The 21,804-nt window shown below is 44.8% G+C and overlaps 1 protein-coding gene across 1 annotated transcript in view; it reads right to left on the bottom strand.

Annotated features, from left to right (window-relative positions):
- Positions 1-4,974: 4,974 nt before the first annotated feature.
- Positions 4,975-21,804, bottom strand: part of PAK1 (p21 (RAC1) activated kinase 1) — a 33,795-nt gene continuing 16,965 nt past the window's right edge. The window contains exons 10-14 of the mRNA XM_068181721.1: positions 16,414-16,531; positions 15,869-15,968; positions 13,884-14,080; positions 12,201-12,338; positions 4,975-10,309 (exon numbers count right to left, since the gene is read on the bottom strand). Of these exons, the coding sequence (XP_068037822.1) occupies positions 10,223-10,309; positions 12,201-12,338; positions 13,884-14,080; positions 15,869-15,968; positions 16,414-16,531 (640 nt within the window). The 3' untranslated portion in view covers positions 4,975-10,222. The remainder of the gene's footprint in view (positions 10,310-12,200; positions 12,339-13,883; positions 14,081-15,868; positions 15,969-16,413; positions 16,532-21,804) is intronic.

Below are 21,804 nucleotides of genomic sequence, written 5' to 3'. Positions count from 1 at the left end.
CCCCTCAATGTACAGTATGTCCAAGAATAAAGATGTTCACAGTCAGCTTCACATCAAGCCCAAGAGGATGAGGCTGAGGGGGAAGGGGTGGGCTGGGAGGTCCTCTTGCCATCTCCCAGCCTGAACCCTTTGACACACATACCAACACAAAACAAACAAGGAGAGCATCAGCTCCCCCAAAGTGTTGGTGTGGGGAGACTCAGGGTAAAGTAGAGGCACAGTGAAAATGGGGAGCAGCAGGTTTTGCAGGATGCTGACAAGCCTCTGTGGAAACCTGGGCCTGGCCCTGCTCCTGCATCCTGGGACATGTACTTCACTAACACATCTCAGGGTGCTTGGGTTGATCAGGGTTGTTTCCAAATGCACTTGCTCCCAAGAAATGCTGCTGTCCCTTCCCAAGGTCGCCAGTGGCTGTGGATAATGGTGCAAAGTCCAACCAGTTGAGTCCAAGATGTGGCAGTTTCTTCTGGAGTATGCAACCCACCAAATACAAAACATACACCAAGAGCCAAAATATAAACTCAAGAAATCACCTCATGCATGCCAAATTTCCAGGCAAGTCCTCCCAAATCCTGGGGCTCAACAAGAGGCTCTGAGCACCGTTTCTGGGAAAGCCACATCCCTCAGGTGGGCAGGAAGGGAACCAGGCAGATACACCAAGAGCCTGACTGTGAGGAACCAGCTCCCCAGCAGAAATACAGGCTGTGTTGAGTGGATGGAGGGAGCTTTTACATCGTCATCAAAGCAGCTGGTGGGGACAAACTCTGCCTCTCACAACTGTTGCTGCAGCAGCTCTGCTGCCCGCTCTCCCACGCCAGGGCTGGCGGCTGCTGGAGCTGGTGCAGCCTTGTCTAAAGGGAGAAAGGGACAGTCCTCACTCTTCTTCCATAGTTTGTGGCTGTCCTTTAAGAGACAGCATCATTTTGTCCAGAAATCAGGGGATTGTGGCACACCCAGGAGGATACAGCTTGAGGTACCCTGAGAGGCCAAGGGACTTCCAGAGGGGAAAATCACGCAAAGATCAGTGAAGAAGAGAAGGGTGTCATAAAACATCCCTTGGCCAAAATTTTCTGTGCCTAAGAAATGTAATGTGGCAAATGGTGAGAGAGGATCATGACAGAACTCAGGAGTGAAGCACTTCAGAGTTCTGTTTTTGAGCACACAGGCAGCTGTTCTGTGTTGCCTCTTCCTCCTCTTTGGTTGGTGAACCTGGAGGTCTGTGTTAGACCCTGCCCTGATGGTTCCTCTCTCAAGTGATGGGGACACTCTTCTTCTCCTCAGTGGGGATGTTGCAGCAACATCCCCCACTATCCCAGGGTAGTAAACCACTCTCCAGGGAATTGAGCAGTCGAAGAGTTTTGTGGGGACTCAGAGTTTCTGTCCCATTTTGGGCTAGCAAAGATGGTTCCCACCACTCAGGCTCTTAAAACTGTGGCACTTGTCATCACCAGGATAAGTCCAGAGAACTCAATGGGTGCTTCTTACCCTTCACATGGTGGATGGCATGGGCAAGGAGACACAGACTGGCCAGTGGGACCCACCATCTATGAGACCTCCCTTTTCCAGCACACAAGCACCAGTGGTGGCATTGCCTAAAGCTCCTGCAGCCCTTGGGAGCACCCAGACCACTGTCTCTGTGCAAGGGGACCTGAACTGGCTGGTGCCTGCTCTGGGGACACTGCCATCTTTCTGTGCCCCAGCATTACCATTGATCTCATGCTGGTCCTTCCTGAGTTGGGACCTACCTGGTGGATTCTTAGTGGTGCAAAAGAGATGGGACAATTTCCAACTACCCTGGGTTGGGCTGTTCCCAAAGTCTGGGGGGCTTCAGAGTGACTGCAAAACACAAAGTCCTTGAGTGAGAAGTGGGGTTAGAGGCTGATGTGGTTAGAAAATGTGAGGAATAGAAAAAAAGCAGTGGATGCTTTCTAACTATTCTTCCTGTTAATGCAGCCATGAGGCTGGGGAATGAAGAGGAGTGGGACTGAGGGAACAGTTTTCCCTCCAGTTCACTGCCCCCTATGCCAGTTGTGACTCACTCCCCTCTCCACCTCTGAGCATTTCAACTCTCCACTGGTGAGAAGAGAGAGAACTCTTACCTGCCCGCTGCCCTCCAGGGCATGATACTGGCACACCTGAGCCCTGGACAACATTACAGCTGCACACATGGACAGCACGACCCTGACCTTGACTGCCAGAAGAGCTGTTAACCCCAAATTTACACAGGTTAGTGGTTTTAGGGTGCAAGGTGTGGGATGAGGGATGAGCCAGGCGTCACTTCACCCCGACCGCATCCACAGGGGAGGAGCCTCTGCCCAGCAGCCTCTCTCAACCCTGCCAGCCTTTGTGGCATAGAGCCCCTTCTCCTTTACCAGGCTTGACCAGTCTGTCAGAGCAGGTCTGGCCCAGCAGAAAGTCCCACCAGACCTAGAGGAGGCACAAGGGAGTCGGTGAGCATTAGGGACCCGTGCTGGGATGGGAGCAGAGGGCTAACACACAACCCATGGGGGAAGACATTTGCCTGACAAGGCTGCCGCAACCTAAAAATGTGAGAGGAACAAAGCCGGACGTGGGGTGATCACAAGGGAACAGATAGAGCAGGACACCAGATTCCACGTCAGTATGATCTCCTTATCCATGCCTGTGTGCCCCGGCTGCCTTCAGCGTATCTCCTCCAAAAGAAACACAAAAAGTTCCTTTTTGCGTTGCTCTACAAAACGAACACGAAAGGAAAGCAGCTGCCGGGAGAGGGCATCACAGCCCCAGGAATGAGAAAGGATCAGGCAAGCCCAGCCAGCTCCCTGCTTACCGTGTTCAAGTTACAGATCCTTCTCAAAGATGAGCTTGAGAACCAAAACTTGAAAGTCTTCCGGATGCTGCTAGAAAATGAGGGGACCCAGTCAAAGCATCCTCTGCTCGAGGAGCTGCAGTGTCCCTGCAGCATGTGATAAAGAACACCTCTTCTCTATTGCACCTGCCAGTGTATTGCTTCTCCTACCACTTATTCCCCCATTTCACTCCTAAATAAACTAATATCATGCAGTTGCACAGAGAATAACTGCTCCCGCTAGGATTTAGCTGCCAGTTTGCTGTGTCTGGCTTAGACTTGAAGTTGTGTTTTCCCCAAAGCTTTTTGCTGTCTTTCCTCCCCTGCTCCCCCTTCCAAAGATCAGCTGATGTAACACAAGGTATCATCAGCTTGCGTCCATCTCCAGAATTATTTGACTCCCCAGCTATTAAGCTATGAAATAAGCCTTCAATAATTATTTGCTTTTAAATTTGATTATGAATTTACCTTTAAGAAAAGCTGCCTTAAGCTCTGAAGAGTCTTCAGACAAGCTATACTTCACTAAGATCAACATCAACCATTTCTTAAAACCTTGCCATCATTCATTGTCCAACACTTCCCATGCCCCATCCACTGCTGGGCAACTCCAACAAGTTTGTCTCAAGAGAAGAAGCCTCCAAGAAAGAAAGTAAGTTTTCCCCAGAAATCATGGATAATGGTAGCTAGTTAGAATACACTATGCCCCCATCCACGGGGTAGGGGGTAGAGCCACCAGACACCAATCCAGTAGTATTTTTTAAGGGCACTCTGGGGGGACATACATTACCTTGAGCAAAGTTTTCCTGGTACCCTGCTTTGTGAAGCATTGGAGGAAGGGTGGTTATTCAGCCTGGAGAAGAAAAGACTGTGGAGACCATAGAGCACCTTCTGGTACCTAAAAGGCCTAGAAGAGAGCTGGAGAGGGCCTTTGGTCAAAGGCATGGAACGACAGGGCAATGGGAAATGGCTTCAAAATAAAATAGTTTTAGATTGGATATTAGGAAGAAATTTTTCACTGTGAGTGTGGTGAGACACTGGCACAGATTGTCCAGTGAAGCTGTGGATGCCCCATCCCTGGAAGCATTCTAGGCTAGGTTGGATGGGGCTTTGAGTAACCTGGATCTACTGGAAGGTGCCCCTGCCCATGGCAGGAGGGTTGGAACTAAAGGATCTTTTAGGTCATTCCAACCCCAGCCATTCTATGATTCTATGAAGGAGAGGTGGTGTTGGCCCAGTCAGATTTCTTTTCTCTAATGGGACAAGAACATCCAACATGGGATGTTACCACAGCATGGCAAGGAGAATCACCCCAAATCCCTGCCAGTGGAGCTGCAACATTCCTCTTGCTCAAACAATGGGGCCCCCATCTTTGTAAAACACAACTTGATGAGTATCTCCTCTGGCTTTCCTGAAAAAGACCTGGAGAAGCAATGGATGGAAAGCACTATTCAGCTCCAGCATCTGTTCTAGGCAGAGGGGATTTTATGGAGTCACACTGATTTCCTTATTCTAGTTGGTCAAGTCCCCCATTCAAGGTGTTCCCTTGTCTCTCAGTGACTTCTCTAAAACCTGGCTCAGCCCCTAGCTGACTCATGGGAGCATGTCAGAGCTTCTCACTGCTCCCCACCCCCACATTCCACAGAAACCTCTCAGCACCAAGCTGGGCTTCTCAGACTTCAGAGTAAAACACCCAGGTCAGATGATACCCAGGCAGTATGATGAACTCCTGTTCTTCTCATCAGCCTTATCGTACCAACCCCTAAAAGAAAAAGTGATGTTGGGAAGATAAGTGCACATACCCATCTCAAACTCACCCCCAATTTCCTCCTCCACACCAGGAGTCTCAGACACCAAACTTCACCTGCAGGGAAAACAAGCATCTAAGCTTCCTTCTCTTCTTCATTGAGCTGTGCTCTAGATCCTGCTCCCAGTCTGCTTTCCAGAATATTAACTATGTCCAAACAAGTTAAAATAAGTGGTGAAAGTCACACTTGCTGCAAGTTTTTACTGTAGTCACTTTGCTCAATCAAATAAGATCTGATTAATCTAAAATCAGTCAGAGAAACACAACCCCTCCTTCAAGCACCCCCGTTCATTTCTACTATCACTGCAAGGATCATTGAAACAGCAAGTCAAGCAGAACCAAATAATTAATCAAGGTTTTATATAAGGTTTCAACTTTTATTTTTAAAATGGCTGAGCTGACCTGGCACATTAAACAAACCCAGCAGTACAGTACAGGAGTTATGCCAAGGCAGCATGGGGAGAAGTACATTACTCAGCAGATTTTAGAACTGCAACAGCCTCCATATTTCCAGGTGGGACACGACACAAAGACATCTACCAACAGCAGAGAGCTGCAGTCAGAAATCAGTAAGTGCAGAGCAAAAAGCCTTCTTTATAAACACGAGACCGAAGCTGGGTGGCTGCTGACATGATCCCAAAGCAGAGCTGATCTCAAAAAGACAAGACACTGATGCTACAAGGCAGGAGGGAACGAACTACTTGTCATCCACAGAAGCCTGTGTTAAATTAGTTTCTTCTGTTTCACACATTCAGGAAATCTGGCCTCTCTTCAGTTCCTTGGCACATCAAGGCCATCTCCTCCGTTCTAGCTCCACTTTTCCTTTTCAGCTGAATTTTGTCATTTTTTGTGAACCTCCTGGATTAGCTCCAGCTCTTAAGCACAAGCTGTGACTCAGAGCCATATTGCTGCTCCACTCTCCACTTTCAGCACCTTTTCCCTTCTCAGGCTCCTTTCTGCTCTCCTCTTTCAGAGACATTGCTGCCTTGAGATGCAGCAGGCTGCTGTGGCACTCCCTGAATTTCCTCAGCAACTGTGCAATTGAAGTTTTAACCTTTGCTTCATCCTACCCTTTGGACCAACTCTGTCTCTCTCCCACCACTCGCTGTAGGCTCCATTCTGGCAGCAAGTTTCTGTCCAGCTCCCATCTGCATTGCAGTTTTGTTGCTGTTGGCCATTCCCTGTCAAAGCTAGCAGCTGCTTCTCTAAGGTCCCACCTTTGCCACCGTGAGTTGTCATTAGCAAAAAACTGAGATCCTACAGCATTCATTGTACATATGCTCCATCCACTTGGCTTATGACCCCAAAATACATTTACAGGCTCTCTATTACAGCTAAAATAAGAAGCCATTATAAAGTCTTAATGTTTTATGGGGGAAAGATGAGCAGATAATCAGTTCACCTTTAACAATTTTAACATTGAAGATGTTGTCATTCACCAGACAAATGGACTATGCTCTTAATTAGAAGTTTGAAACTATGCTTCAAACAACTGTTATTCTTGGACACTGGTCAGAACCAATTTTGCTGTCAGCCAAGAAGGGTGGGTTTTAAGAAAGCAAGCACCTACTACAGACCATTACAATCCTTTCTTGCACAGTATTCTGCTGCAAACATGCCCTACTTCCACCAACCTGTGGCGTTTTGAGATAGATGGATCAGGATACTTACAGACATCTCAGCTAAACTAAGCTGAGTCAGATTTTTATACACCTCACAATCCTGACCAGGCACTTCTCATTCTCAGCACTTTTTCAAAACCAACCCCCTGAAAAGGGGCATCAAACTGGCAACAAAACACTGCAGCAACTCCAGCTGCTTTGCAAAACAGTGGTGTCGATGTGGTGTCTACCCACCAAACCTCTTCTCAAGCCTTAGCCAGATTGTTTAAGTCAAGTAAGTGTCTCCATGGAAACTTCCCTTCTCAAGGAGCCTCCTTTGCTGGAGAAATCCCTGCACCCCTTTTGTTTAAAAGAGGAAGGCAGTTTGGTAGGAGCATAATGCCTGCCTAGAGAAGTGCCAGTAGCAACAATTCAGTCAGATTTATGCTCCTTAAAAACACATCCATTCAATGAAGACATTTCAGGGATGGCTAAAGGTGTGCTACTGCTGCTGTAACCAGCTAGTTCTGCTGTGCCCTCCATCCCTGTCCTGGCTCTTCACTCTCAGCCTCACAGAATATCCTGAGTTAGAAGGGATCCACAAGGATCATTGAGTCCAACTCCTGGCCCTGAGCAGAACAACTCCAAGAATCACACCATGTGCCTGAGAGTGTTGTCCAAATAACCTGCCTTCTTCCAACGTGGTCTCCATACCTCTTTCACACACAAACTCTTTGACAGAAGTCAAATTGTTTATAAAACCTTTAAACCCTAAAAAACCCTAATAGCTAAGGTAATACAAAGAATCAATGCCCATTCTTGAAACACAGGAAAAGTCTTATTGAAGATACCAATTGATACTCAAATAAGACAACTCTCTGTGTTTAAGAAAAGAAGATGAGTTCTATCCTCTCCCTCCACCAAGCCCTTTGTAAACTGTAGGATACAAAATTATTTCTGATATAAGATTGCTTGAGATCCCCCAAAAAGGAAATCAGCTTTCTGAAAGGACAGTCAAAACAACTGAATATTTAATGTTCTAATATGGAAGAGAGAACTTTAATATTAGCAGGCAAATTAATAATTAAGGGCTGTGATTAAAAATGGTTTCAACTCAGGCATAAGAAAAAGTTAGGGAGAAAAAAAGGCACCAAAGAAGCCATCAAGTTGTAGTCACTTTCAAGTAACAGCAGGGACAAGATGTTCTTGGAAAACAACCGCTGGAGATTAAAATTTAAGTCAGAAAGTCACTATTTAAGAGCCCTCTCTAGACAGGAGTGTGCCGTAGACAGGAAGGGGCTCTTCAAAAGCTAACGGAGGTGCTGGTGCCGGGTGACTCACACACAAAAGGAGAGGAGAGGAAAGGATGCATTTCAGAACAACTAGAACAAAATAAGCCCATTCTCTTAAGATTAGGCTAATTACAATTTTTAGAAAATATCTTTAAAGATTTTCTGAGAACATAAAAACACAATGTATCTGGTAACTAAAAACTGGGTCTAGGCACACTGTAGCAATCATCTCCTTTTCCCACCCACCCATCACAGTGGGTGAAAACAGCCTGGGACAAGATGACACACAAGCATGGGCACAGTCTTGCAACTTTTCCCAGCAGAAAGAAAGACTTTTGGCAACATCCCTCTCCAGCAGCCAACAGAAACCAGGCATGACTGAGTCCATGTGGAAGTCAATGAGACAGAAGCACATTGTAAGATGAGGGATAAACAGTCACTGTTGATCCATTTTCATTATGCAATAGGGGATCCAGAAGAGCAACTTAAAACACATTATAATAACCTTTTCTGTCTTGTTTGGGGAAGTTTAGCAGAAATCTTGCTGCAGGAAAATAAAATCCTGTGCATGCTTACAGATAGGGCATATCTGCATTAAGGTTCTCATCTCAATGAGACGCAGAGAAGGGAGTGGGGAAGGGAATCAAAGAAAAGTCAGAGACATTAAACACATTGTGGATCAAATTGAACCCTGCACTGTCTGAAAAGTAGTCAACTGTCAAATCAGCCAGTCAAATGAGATTTCAGATCAAGAGAGATCTAGCCACTAATTGTATTCCTCCCACATATGCCATCCTGAGTCTTCCAGAGGGAATACAAAGTCCTTTTCAAAGGGAATTATTCAAACATAGTGGCCTTCCATTCCAGAATCTTCATATAAGCTCCAAGCAGACAAGCTCATCAACAGATCATATCCCTTTCCAGGCTGGCAGCTCTACTGTTTTGCCCAAGGAATTCATCCTTGGTTTCAAGCTTTGTGAGAGGAAACTTAACAATACTGGGAGAAGAAGTACACATACACAGAGGGCGAGAGGCTGCAAACCAGGGGAATAGACTTCACCCCTCAGCCTTTTGTCAAACAGTGACTGCCCTGGAGCACAAAGGATAGGAGAAGGCCCCTGAGAAGCAAAAGAACTCACAAAGTACCTACACCCAGTAAAGCTACTGTAATAGCTGTCATGGACCGTGGGGCCACATCAGAAAAATATGTTTAATTAAAGCCCAGGTCCAGGGAGGAAAGGGCTGAGCCAGCAGCAGGTCTCAGCATGAAGTAATGAATTTCTGTCCAACATAAAGATGAGAGGTTACTCCAGAACAGGTTTAAACTCACCCCTTTGTGACCAAAGCAGTACAGAGAAAGCAGCTCCCACAGTTACAATACACCTTTTTTGTATCATTTTCACTATGTGTAAAGTGGCCCTTGGGAGCCACTTACTATCCCAAAGGACTGCAGAAGAAGAGGTAAAAAACAAGGTTAAATTACTTCATCCAACACATCCAAGTACCTGGTGACCATGCGAGCAATGACAGACTTGTCTGGTGACAGTGAATTCTCCAGCTCTCCTCTATCACAGAGTTAAGAAACACAGCAGTCATTTATTAGCAATCAGTACACAGTTTAACATAAGCCCAGTGTTTACAACCAGTCCCTCTTCTAGTAGTTCCAGGTTTCCTGTTGTTTTACAGACTATTGGCAACCCAAGGAATCAGTAGCATAAAGAAACCATCATTTCAAAAAAATTGTGTCCCCACATCTCCACAGAGAAAGCAGCATCCATTATCAGTTTGTTTTCCACTGGACTTGCTCTAAGAAACAAGAGTTTTCAACATAATTTGCCGACAAATCTTGTCTTTACAATAGTAACTGCTCTGTTTGTTAATCACACAGGGCAGCATCTCTAAAAAGCCTCACAGCACTGATAAAATAACCCTAAAAGAGCTCTCTGTCATTTTTTCCCTGTGATTTGTTTCCTAGAACAATAAAAATTATTTGAGATTTGTTTAACTAGTAGAGTTGCCACTAAAGGGGGAAGGAGGGAGTAGGGGGCAGTTCACACCATTTGGCAAAAAGATTGTCCATGAATTAAGTTCTTCAATGGCTGCAGGAAGCACACAGAGGCTTTATCCATGCTTCCTCGAAGCATCCAGCAGTGCTGCAGGAGGGATGCACCTTCACCCCCTCGTTCACCTCTCAGCTGACAGCTGTTCACATTGCTGCTGCCTGCTTCCTTCCCTCCTCGAGTCATCCAAAGCACAGAGCAGCCTCCACGGTGTAACAGCAGCTTGGCAGAAGCAGGCAAAGTGCAGCCAGCAAAAGATTTAATTTATTAAGATAAACATGGTGTAAGGCTCCACATTATTTTTAAAAATAAACACCATAAGAAATATGAAAACAAACTGGCTTCACTACATGTAGGTCAGGATGCTCTCAGAAAGATCTTCTCATCCATACAAAATGTTCTTCCCCTCTCGTCCCCATCACAAGGATGGAAGGACAGTTCACCATGGAAGATCAGCTATGTCCCATTGTGTGCCCTTCCACATACAGTGAACGATGCCTCTGCCACCCTTCAGGGCAAGTCAAAGTTTTAAGAACACCCCTGTGAAGAAGGAGCAGAAGGGGAGAAGGGCAAGTAATTCAGTCTCTGAAATGAACATCTAAAAGTCTTGATGTGATGACTGTGTTGACTTCACCACTTTAATGGTTGTTCTTGGCTGCCTCTTTAGCTGCAATAATCAGAGGAGTTAGACTGGATAGAGGCTTTGCAATTTTCAAGAACTGGTGCTAGGACAAAACAAAAAGAAAAATGGTTAGATTTTTCAGAACATGCCCCAGAAGTGGCTATTCTAAGCATTTTCACCTAAACCCATATGAAACCTAAGAACCTACTCTAGTCTCTGAACACATGAATCCAGAAACTCTGGATTCTATGACAAAATTTTGGGGATTGCCTGAAGTGATGTAGAGATTTGAACCCAACACATGCTAAATTATCCAATGTTTGCATATGTTCAAGATCAAACAAAACTCAGCAAATTATCCTGTGGATTTATAAAGCTGTAAAATCTATAGTGAAATCCAGTGTGAAAAGAAGGTGTACTAAAATCAACCCATGTGTTTCAGACACAAGAGAGAGGGCTCCATGCAGGAATCACCTCTCATTTCCCTGTTCCCCAATGTCACAGGTCTGGAGAAAGCACTGCCTTGGCCTTCTACCAGATATCAGAAATTTGCAAAGCAGCTGAAATTTGGGAGAGTAGCAAAGAGCTTGCAACACAGCACCATCCAGTCTCCTATATAGGTGCTCTTCTTTAAATAAAACAATATTGATTATCAAAACAGCTCTCAGGTGAGAGTAAAGGGCAAGTCCACAAGCTGTTCTGAAAACAAAAAGCAAAAATAAAGCACAAGACTTCTGAGCATCGGAAAGGATCAATCAACCAAGGCAACATGCTTCAGAGATGGAAAAAAATAAAAAGTAAAAATTCAGAGGGCACAAGGTAGTTAAAAACAGGCTGAAGTGCTATAGTCAGAATGTTCTCCTGCTCCGAGGAACAGAACATTAACTTCTTTCTGATATTTTAGGACTGAAAAGTCCAGAAGAAAAAATGATCTTTCAGCTACTACCATACTGGCAGACATTTATGCTTCATTATAGTTACAGAAGGCAGCAACACATCCAAGTCTGAGCCCACTACACAAATTAGTGGAGAGAAAGGTAAACAAAACGGAAACTGTCAGATACTTAAGGTCTGAGTGTTCCTGATCACAGCTCTATTTTATAAAGACTTATATATTCTACCCTCATGGCAAATTTGACAGAAAGAACGCACAAAACACTCCTCTCATCCATGTTGATAAAAATCCTGGCAGCTTGGTCCTCAATTTTCACTGTGAGTTCAGACTAAGACACCAGGTTTACAGTGAAATATCTGATTATAGGGTGGTGAGGCACCGGCACAGGTTGCCCAGAGAAGCTGTGGATACCCCATCCCTGGAACTATTCAAGACCAGCTTATATGGTGTTTTGAGAAGCCTGATCTACTAGAAGGTGTTTCTGCCCATGGCTGGGGAAGTGGAACCAGAGGATCTTTAAGGTCCCTCCCAATCCAAGCCGTTCTCTAATCAAGATATCTCACAAGCTTTGTCCCTTCACCTCTGTAAGGAGTAATATCAGGCAAAATGTAGTAGAAGTGAACTGCTCCAGTTAATTGAAGCCATGAACACTTCAAAGAACTTTGTGATCCCTCCTCCCAAAAGAAGACAGCCAGAATATCTGATAGCTAGAAGCCTTCCTGCTGTCCAAATTGGAACAAGCACGACAAGACAACACAGACAGATGTCATGGCCAGCCACATGAAGAAACCACGGGAATCAGAGGGCTCAGCATCTGGCAGGCCTGGGACACAGCTATTATTTGAGTCTGGACGCAGAACACGCTGCACAGCAGCTGCCAGTAGCCAGTACTGAAAAAGGAGCAGTCTGTTATCTCTTTATTATAGATTTTTCTTTGAGGGCTGTGGTTTTCAGTTGCTTTTTTCCCCTGAGAGGTTACCTTACCTTGTGCTTTCAGCTGATGCAGTATTTAAGACCTCAAACAAGATCTCATCCCTAAGCCCGGCCTCACTCAGGATTGTGTGATTATATTGTTCCGGTCTTGCTCCCCACCACCTACCTGTAGCAGCTCTTTTGCAGAACCTCTCTTTTCCACGTCCATTTCAAGACAGCGATTTAAGAAGTCTCGGAATATGGGTGAAAGCTTTTCTGGATTCTGCAGTTCTGGAGTCCCATTAGTAGCAATGAGATACAGGGCCTGAGACAAAACCAAGCACCCGGGAAACAGGAGGTTATGAAGATTAGATTCCATCTCTGGATTAGAGACACCCGTTTCTCCTCTCCCTCCCCACAGTTCAATAGGGAGGAAAAAACCCCACCTTATCAGGGTCACTAATCAATGGCTACATTTCAGCAAACAGAATAGCTGCCAGCCCTATTTTTTTGTGGATGAGATCCAATCCTTTATTGTTTTACCCTTGTAATCTGGGTTTGGATCCTGCAGCCCTCTTAAGAGATTACAAGGACAAAAACAACATTCCAGACCCTGTTTACATAGGGAAGTTAACTGGCACAATTTTATCATTACTCCTGTAATGACTATATCCTCATGGGAAGGTAACCCTGACTAAATAGATTTTTTTTCTACTGGTACTCTGCCTGAGTGCACAAGGCCTAAAACACCAACACTATAAAGATGCAGCTGGCTCCTTACAAAGAATGTCCAGCAGACCCTTGGGCATCTTTCCGGAAGGAAAAAAGCAGTTTTGCTGCTGCTTGGGGATAAAGCACTCATATACATCCTCCTCTGAGAGTCAAGAGACTGAAAATTCATCCATTTCAGGATTTCATGTGAGAAACTTCCTGGATTAATTTTCAAGAGAAGCAGAAATCTGTCAGAGACTTGTTAATATACAGGCTTTTTGAGCACATCACTCAACATGTCCCATGGGAGCAGTCTGATAGCCTGTGAATTGGCATAAATTGAGTTAAATGAAGCCAAAGTATTGTTACTTTAACTCAGCACTGTTTTATTCCTTATAGTCTTCTTGGCTGCTATACTTTTGTCCCAAAAATCCTCTCCATTGCAAGAGATGGGAAAAAAAAAGTTAAACAGAATTTTTGTAGATACCTCCAACCCATGTAACTGGGGAAAAAGCCATAAACCTAGCTTATATTAAGAGCAGTGATGTCCCTACATCCTGACAGCATATCTCCTTTTGTTAATAATTAAACAAAGGAAAGACATCAGGAAGCTTAAGCCCTGTCTAAAGTCTTATTACACTTTGAATTTTACTTGGAGCATGCAAGGAGGAAGAATTTGCCCGTAGGAAAAAATTCCTACTAGAATAGAATTGAATATAATCACAGAAACATAGAATGGTTTGGGTGGAAAGGCACTTTAAAGACCACCTCGTTCCAATACCCCTGCCATAGGCAGGGAACCTTCCACTACACCAGGTTGCTCAGAGGAGAATTCTATCATTCACAGGGTAGAAAGTTTGAAGACATGACTGCTTTGTTGCCTTAAGGTAGAACTTCTGCCTCTATTAGCATGCCAGAAAGTGGGAAATTATGAGTGTGCATGATCTAACTCATAGAAGAATCCACACCTCTGCTACCCAGAGCAAACCATGGCTTTTAACTCAGACTATCTCAGTCTTCTCACTATGACATCTAAGAAGGCCACAGCATCGTTTGAGTTAGACGGGGCTGGAGGTGACAAAACCACACCGGAGGATTCAGATGAGCTCAGTTCCACCAGCAGCTTAGTGAAGACCTGAGGAGAAAAGCACTCGCTTACTCTCAGAGGGTTCTCATTGAGGTAGGGTGGCTCTCCTTCGATCATCTCAATGGCCATGATCCCCAAAGACCAGATATCCACTTTGGGCCCGTAAGCTTTCCGTGTCACCACTTCCGGGGCCATCCAGTACGGCGTGCCCACCATGGTGCTGCGCTTGCTCTGCTCAGGAGTGATCTGGGCACAGAAGCCAAAGTCAGCTGGAAAATTAAAATAGGGTGGAGAGAAAAGACATAGGGGTCAGCAAGTTTGTCCAAAAACAATTCTTACTGACAACAGAGCTACAGTACACTTCACCCTGCTGCACTGTCTGGGGTGCTGCTGCTGCAGCTGTGACAGGAGGAGTGGTTTTGTGGCTAACACAGAGGATGGTGTTTAGAGCTAAGTTTCTAAACCTGGCTCTCTAGGGCCATGAGGATTCTAGAGCTGCTGACTTGTCTGTGTGAAAGACGGAGATCAGGAAATAACCACACACAGAAGTTAAGACACTCACCTGTGTTGCAGCATTACACAGATGTTACACACTACGTAATATATGGCCTAAAGACCATTCCTGGGTATGGGAAAACAGGGATTAATGCAAGTCTGATCTAGATACACCCCCCAGACCACAGGCTGTACTGTCTGGTGATATTTTTGGTCCATGGGTATTACTTCCCCTGTAGACATATCATCCTTCAAGCAGCATTTATTTTATAGAGCAAAGAGTGTTCAGAATAAATTTAAAGTACCTAAATTCATATTGATTATTTTCTTTGAACAGAAAGGTGGAGGGTCGTCACATAAAGATTGCTGAACCCTATGTTTTATTTGTATTTGGCTCACCAAAAGAAAACAATCTGCTCTTGTGAGCCCAGCAGAATCAACACAGCAAGTTGCACCACCCATCCTGACCTCCTGTGGCATCACAGGTCTAATTTTAGGGAGAATTATGACAATTAAACTGATTCCTAGCTAAGTTTTCATCAAGGGTAAATACCAGGAAAGGACATATAGTTCATAAACAGGGCAAATTTCCAGCAGAGCCAACAAGCATCTCAGATCCAGAAGGTTACTGCATCATATCCACAGGGATTTCTCTAACTTTAAACTACAGTCTGGTACCAGCACACTGTGCTCAAAGAATTTATTCCATAAGAATAGAGCACTTTGGCCCCCATCAGTTATTCATTGCTAAAGCTCCTGAGACCTGGCTCTATCAAAGTTCAGCTTTAGTTTAAAAAGCAATTATGTGCAGAAAACCCCACCTTCTTACTCAGCATATCTTTACTCTGTGAATTTTGAGTCATATCTGCTGTCGCTGCCGACAAAAATAGATTTACTTATGCTGGTTGGGTGCAAGCCAACAGAACTGAGAGGAAGAAAAAGGGAGTACCATTCTGTTAAAACTATAGGTGGAAAATCATAATTCACTGGTTTCTAGGGTTATCTCTGCATGGACAATGACAAGCACAACAGCTACCTTAGCACCCGATGGGCAGAACACTCTCAAGATTTTCATTACTAGTGATACCACAAGGAGGAAACAACATTTAGGCTCCAGTCTGGGTTGGCATTGTAAGATTAAATGATTTCTAGTTACACAATTTTCAATTCTCCCTCCACTTCCCCTGCCCCTTGAGTACCTGCAGTATTTTCCAGACTTAAGAGGTTGTTCATAAATAAAGACTTCTAGCCTTACACCTTCCAACCCAGCTTTCTGGACTGGAGTAGCATTAAAATACTGTTATTCTAGTTCACATAAACAGATGGCCCAAAGCTACGCAAAGCCCAAGCCTCACCTCAAGTCTGGTATCAGTTCACAAGGATTTGTGTTTGCCAATCTCCATTAAAACAAATGCCACAGAAATATCTACAGTACCATTTCTACAGCCTGTTCCTCATGACAGCATCAAGCATCTCAAATACCCATCTCCCTAAAATGCCTGGCCCAGAGCAGATAACTGGCATGGGTTGATAAGTCATCAGCAGTAACGTTCCCTGCATACTTAGTTTGACAGAGCCATCCATTCCCAGCAGGATGTTGTCACTCTTGATGTCCCTGTGAATAACTTGGTTTGAATGGAGGAATTCCAGGGCTTGGAGACACTGAAAAATAATTGAGATATTCTTACTGTGCATGAAATGGTTCACCAGTCACAATTAGCCAACTAAAGGACTCAAACAGACTGCATTTTTGGTAGTAAAGGCACAGTGTGTTAGGACCTTTCATATCTTCAGTATGTGCAGGGCCACAGAGAGATGTCACACTGGGATCAGCAGGTCCTAGGAAGACAAGTTAGTCCCAAAAGACTTGAAGAACGGACAAAACCTAGAGGATCCCACCCCAATTTCCCACTCTAGTTCCTGCCTCTGGGGTGAAACATGAGGCTTGCATTAGAATTGTATGCTGCATCCTCACAGGTGAAATCCATCCTCTAAAAGAATGACTGTCACATTACAGAAGCTGGAAACATTTCCATGGAGTCTGTGACAGAATGTGGAAAGTCTGTGTCCCATTCCCAATCAGAGCTCCCTCTGAGTGCTGCCTCACCTCCCGGCACACGGCGGCGATCTGTCCCTCGTCCATGCAGGTCTCCGTCACGACATCGGTTAGGGAGCCTCCTGCCAAGTACTCCATCACCACCCAGAGCTCTTCTCCTACAAGGTAACTGAAGAGCCCAGGCTAGGTTTTAAAACCAGAATGCACAGGGTTTTAAAGCTCTCTTACAAGGGCAATACAAACAAGAGCTGCAATTAACAGTATTGGGGAACCACGTGCTCCTGGTACTTTCTGTGCGTGGGAGCATCTGATCACAACCTGAATGACCAAAGAGAAGGGTCAGTGCAGAATGATGAGGAGAGATGTAGTGGGAGAGCTGGCTACAAGTTTCCTGACCATAAAAGCAAGGCTGAATTTTTCTGCCATGGAAAGGATGCAGACCAAGATGGAGACCTGATCTTACAACTTCTCCCACTTCTCCCACTGCTGGGAGAGAAGGCAAAGAGCTACTACTCAAGGATGGGGTCCAAGCATGCAACCCAGATATTTGGCACACAGAAACAGCTTCTGAGGGCTCTTGCACCAGAAGAGGTGGCTGGGGGCTGTTTCATTACTCCTGGCATCCAGCTGTCCTAAGCAACTGACTGCTTTGCCTCAGCCCAGGGACGGTTCTGGGTGACACAAAAGTTGGCTACCCATAATCAATCACGAGAAAGCACTTCTTTTTTAAGCATCGTGTGCTTGAAAACCACCTCAATCTTTTCCACATTATCAAACTGGTCCGTGATTTGGTCTGAAGATTTCAGAACCATTCATAAAAGCAAAGGAGTACACCTTATTGAATGAAACAGCAATTCTAAAGACTTAAAATAAAAAACGAAGCTCCTAAAAGGTAGGTTTTTTCTAAAAAAGGCTCACAGGAAGATGGGGAGGAGATAGCTGAGATGAAAGTAGCTTTTCTCAGTCACTTGGGATATTCCTTTCTGCTGAGTGTGTGTGTGTACCCATGTTTAAAAGTGAAAGACAGGAGATGAAGACTTCAGCAATAACTCATTAAAAACAAACAGAAAATAATAATAATAAAAAAAAAAACAAAACAAAAAAGAAACCAAAGAAAAAACAAACAAATAAAAAAAACCCCACCAACTATTTCTGCCCCTTTTTGGACCCATCAACACAAACTTCCATGACCAATAAATACATCAGGATGACACATTCCTCAAGGAAGGAATCATCAGTATGAAAACCCACCTTTTCAGCCTATTCTGGCATTTTTCAAGTGAGTGGACAAATGAGTCAAAAGTGAGAGGGCAGAGAATGTAATTAAAAGCTTCATCTGGCAGTAGAGTTCATCAAGGACACATTTGATTTGCTACAAAACTCTGATCCTAGTGAAGAATGGTTTTGGAAGAAGCCAAATGCAAAAGCTGGGATAGGTACTAGGGAACAACTAGGTAGAAAGCAACAGTAAAGGAGAAAGAAGTCATTAAGCTTTGCATGGAAAGTAGACAGAGATGAGTCAGACATCACAGGAGTGAGCAAGGTGTGGTATTGGCCCCCAGAGGACACACTGACAACACTCAGCTGATGAAAAAAATCCCCCTAAATAGTAATCTTGGTCTGAGCTACACCTGGATGACAGTAGTGTTACAGTTATGGACAGCTTTTAATTCCAGAGACAAAGTGGGTGTCTTGGTTTGCTGATGCTGAGGACTATGTAGGGAGGTGCCATCTGCAGATTCTTTCAGGATACAAAGTCCAAGGGCACAGGGCTGTGCTCCTGCAGCAGAGAGGTCTCAAACTCCACTATGGAACAGAAGCTGATGCACTGGCATTTTTTCTTCCCAGCATTACAGACTCCAGCAACAGCAGTACCACCTGCAGAGCAGCCCCTCTGAGTGAGAGAGGAGCAGCAAGACTGCTTTCAGAAGCACTGCTGCTAATTCTGTGGGTCATTTACCTGCTATTGGGCTCTGAAAGCCCAACTCCATCCACAGTTTTCCTTCCTGCCCCTATGCCATAGCTACTTCTTCACTTCTGCCAAATCAGGCTCTCTGCAGATTTTATCAGCACCCTCTCAACACATCACCCACTATGGACATCACAAGGTTTCCCTTCACTGCCAGCAGCAGCCCAAATCCACTCTCTGCAGCCCAGATCCACTCTCTGCAGTCCAAATGCACTTGCCTGTATGTATGAGGGCAGAATGGGCTCTTTGCATGACAATCTCAGGTTCCACATGCTGGGAGCAAGCTGGTATCTCTCTGCAGCCAAAATAGATGGAGTGAGCCAAGAACCACACTGTGAAACCAAAGCTAAGCCATGAGCAGCCACAAACATGTGCCAAGATCCTGGCAACTCAATAATTGATAAATTTGACATAACAGACATGGAGGGGAACTTAACAGTGTCTCCCTGCCAGCTGTCACCAAAGGAATGTCATTCCAGGGTGGTACTGTCTCAGGGATCTTTCCACTCTCTTGCCAGTCTTAGTCACTGAGCTGCCCACTGTTGGCATGACTCAAACCCCTCTCTCAGCAGCTCTAGAGACACTACCAGGAAGTCCATACACCTACACGCTGCTCTGATGCGACATCAGGGACAGCATGGTGTAACATATTGTCACCCACCCAATGGTTTTATTGGCAGTAAGAAAAACCTAATGAAAATGTGCGAGGAAGAAGGAGATGGTCTACAGCTTTCTCTTCATCCATCTGCAAGAGCAGGTAATGTCTGATCCCATAAGGTGTTCCTCAGCCTTCACTTAGATACCTTAGGAAGCTGTTCACCAAGCCCTTTCTATCACAAATCACACTCTTTATTGATAAAACTGATACAATTTGGAGTTGCTCAGAAATGCAAGTTCATTCATTACAGAATTTTGCACCGGTAACATGCCTCCAACACACAAACATGAATGTATCCTGGAAAGAAACCAGTGTGTTCTTGTAGCATGACTGTCTTACATGTCCAGCTTTATTCATTGACCACCCATCCTTACTTAATTTTGGGGTTGGGGTAAACGAGGCTACCACTTATTTGGGGGTTTATTAAGTTGAGGAGTTGTTCAGAACAAAACTAAAGGGCAGGAGTTTGCTTTGCCTAGCGTTGGGCATCTGATGCCCATGTTTAGATGGCTGAGTTTAGAAGCAGGGTTCTGAGGGGCTGTTTCAGGCAGCAGAAAAGAACTGGCACCTCCAGCAGCTAATTCAGCACAAGTGGCTGTTTGTCTGTACAGAAGACTAGTGTCACTGTCCTCAGAGCCAGATGCTTCTAAATCCATCTTCTAAGTACAGCTGAATTAGGCCATGTCACTATCTTGAATACCACAGCACACCTTTGTGCAACACTGGCCACTACGACTGCAGCAGAAAAGCTGCTTAACCACAAGCAAGTAGGCCATGCAGTTAACAGAGGACAAAGCACAGGAAACCCTTGCATAAGGGCAGGAGCTGAGAGAGCTGGTTTATGCCAATGACTACCCTGCAGCTCCCATTAGGGACTCAGAAGGGGAGACTGTACCAGAACCACAAAGCAGAAAGCAGGCCCCGCAGTGAGCAGCACATCCTTCCTCCACTTCCTTCAGCAGGAGGCAGAAGCCAGTAAGTGGCATCCAAATATCAGCTTCATTCAGCACTTGGGAAGCACAGGCACATTTAGGCTGGGTAAGAGGGGCACAGCTCCCCAGCAACAGAATCCTACAGTTGCAGAGCTGAAGTGGCATAACAGGCACAAGAACCCTCATGTTCCTCCCAGTTGCTCTTCTGTCCATGTGCAGCACTCAAACAAAAGCTAATCCCTCTGAAAAAGATTAGTGAAAGTGGAGGACAAAAGCAGCAGCTTTTGTTGCTGAAAGTTTGAACAAGACAGCAGGACATGGAGCTATCCTGCAGCTGGGATGCGCTGGCTAGACAAGGCAAGTGAATGTACACAGCAATACTCTCTAATGGGAAGAGCCTGTCTCTCAAACAATTTTGTCAAAACAAAGCCTCTAATGAGCCAGAGGAAAATTACAGTTCTAGCCCAGATGCAATTCTTAACCACTTGTTTCATTTTACACTGGTAACATTCTTCTCTCTCTAGGAAGAGGGTGTGTGCCCAGCATCAGATCCCTGCACACACACCTCTGTCATAAAAATTTATGGAGCAGACTTTCTGTCTCCTCAACAAAGTAGCTCTTTACAGCTATGTATGGGACACAGCACCACAAAAATTCTTCAAATCAACTGCTGCAGTTCGTAAGTACCACCTCTTTTGACTAAGACATTAAAAGCCTGAAAAAGAAACATATTAAAGAAACAGCTGATTAGATTTTGATATACACACAGAGCAAAAAAGTGTGCAAACCCTTTCTCAAATTTCCAGAGATTTTAGGTCACATCCCTTTGTCGTATCTTCCAGAAAACCCAAGCTGCTGAGATTAAAGTCTGCAGCCCACCTTATCCTTATCCAAGCAGTCTTTACCCTTACAATAAGACAAACCTGTGGTTCATCAGAACTGCTACATTCAGATTTTGAGTGCAGCAAACTGAAAATCTTGCAGCAGCTCAAATGGAACTAGCTATAGTTTTAACAAGTGAGTGACACAGGATTGACACAATGCAGCACTGTGATGTTGAAGGTGAATTCAAGCCACCATTAAATGCTTTTTGCCTGCTGGGTTTTCAGCATCACAGAATGATAGAATTAGAATGCTTTGGGTTCAAAGAGACCTTAAAGACCACCTAGTTCTACACCCCTGCCATGGGCAGGGACACCTTCCATTACACCAGTCTGCTCAGAGTCCCACTCAGCCTGGCTTTGAACACTGCCAGGGCAGCTGTATCTTCTCTGGGCAGCTGTGTCAGTGCCTCACCACCTTCACAGTAAAGAATTTCTTCATTATACACAACCTAAATCTACCCTCTTATCTGAAAACTGTTCCATCTTGTTCTATCACTATTTGCCTTAAAATTCACTTTCTCTCTCTTCTTAAAAGTCCCCTAAAGTACTGCAAAGTACTGCAAAGCTGTGTTGAGGTCTCCCCAGACTTCAGGTTATGTGTCACATGTCATTCACCCTCACTGCTGTTACATTACTGTGCAAAAACCTCAGTGGAAAGTCACAGGGACAGCACTACATCTAACCCTGGAAGCAGTCTGCTCCTCTGGCAGCAGAACACCAGCATTGCTCAGTGAAAAAAAAAATGAAGAGGAAAGCAAATAGAAATATTACATTTCAAACTGTTTCTATTTCTCCTTTAGTAACAGGAAGGAAATAAGCAGGAAGTTTGTTGCATCAAATTTGGCAAAGGAGAGAGATGAAAAATGTAGTTCTGACAGGACTTTAGTTGCCAGCATCTCTGAGGAGAGCCTAGACATCCCATTAACACTGGTTCAGATACCTGTTTCTTCCCATTCTGGAGAGACTGCCAGGCCACCCACACTCCCACAATGGTTTAAG

This window comes from Anomalospiza imberbis, chromosome 2, assembly GCF_031753505.1.
Source record: "Anomalospiza imberbis isolate Cuckoo-Finch-1a 21T00152 chromosome 2, ASM3175350v1, whole genome shotgun sequence".
Taxonomy (NCBI): Eukaryota; Metazoa; Chordata; class Aves; order Passeriformes; family Viduidae; genus Anomalospiza; species Anomalospiza imberbis.
The sequence above is the reverse complement of the archived record's forward strand: the minus strand, read 5'-3'. Positions and strand labels throughout refer to the sequence as shown.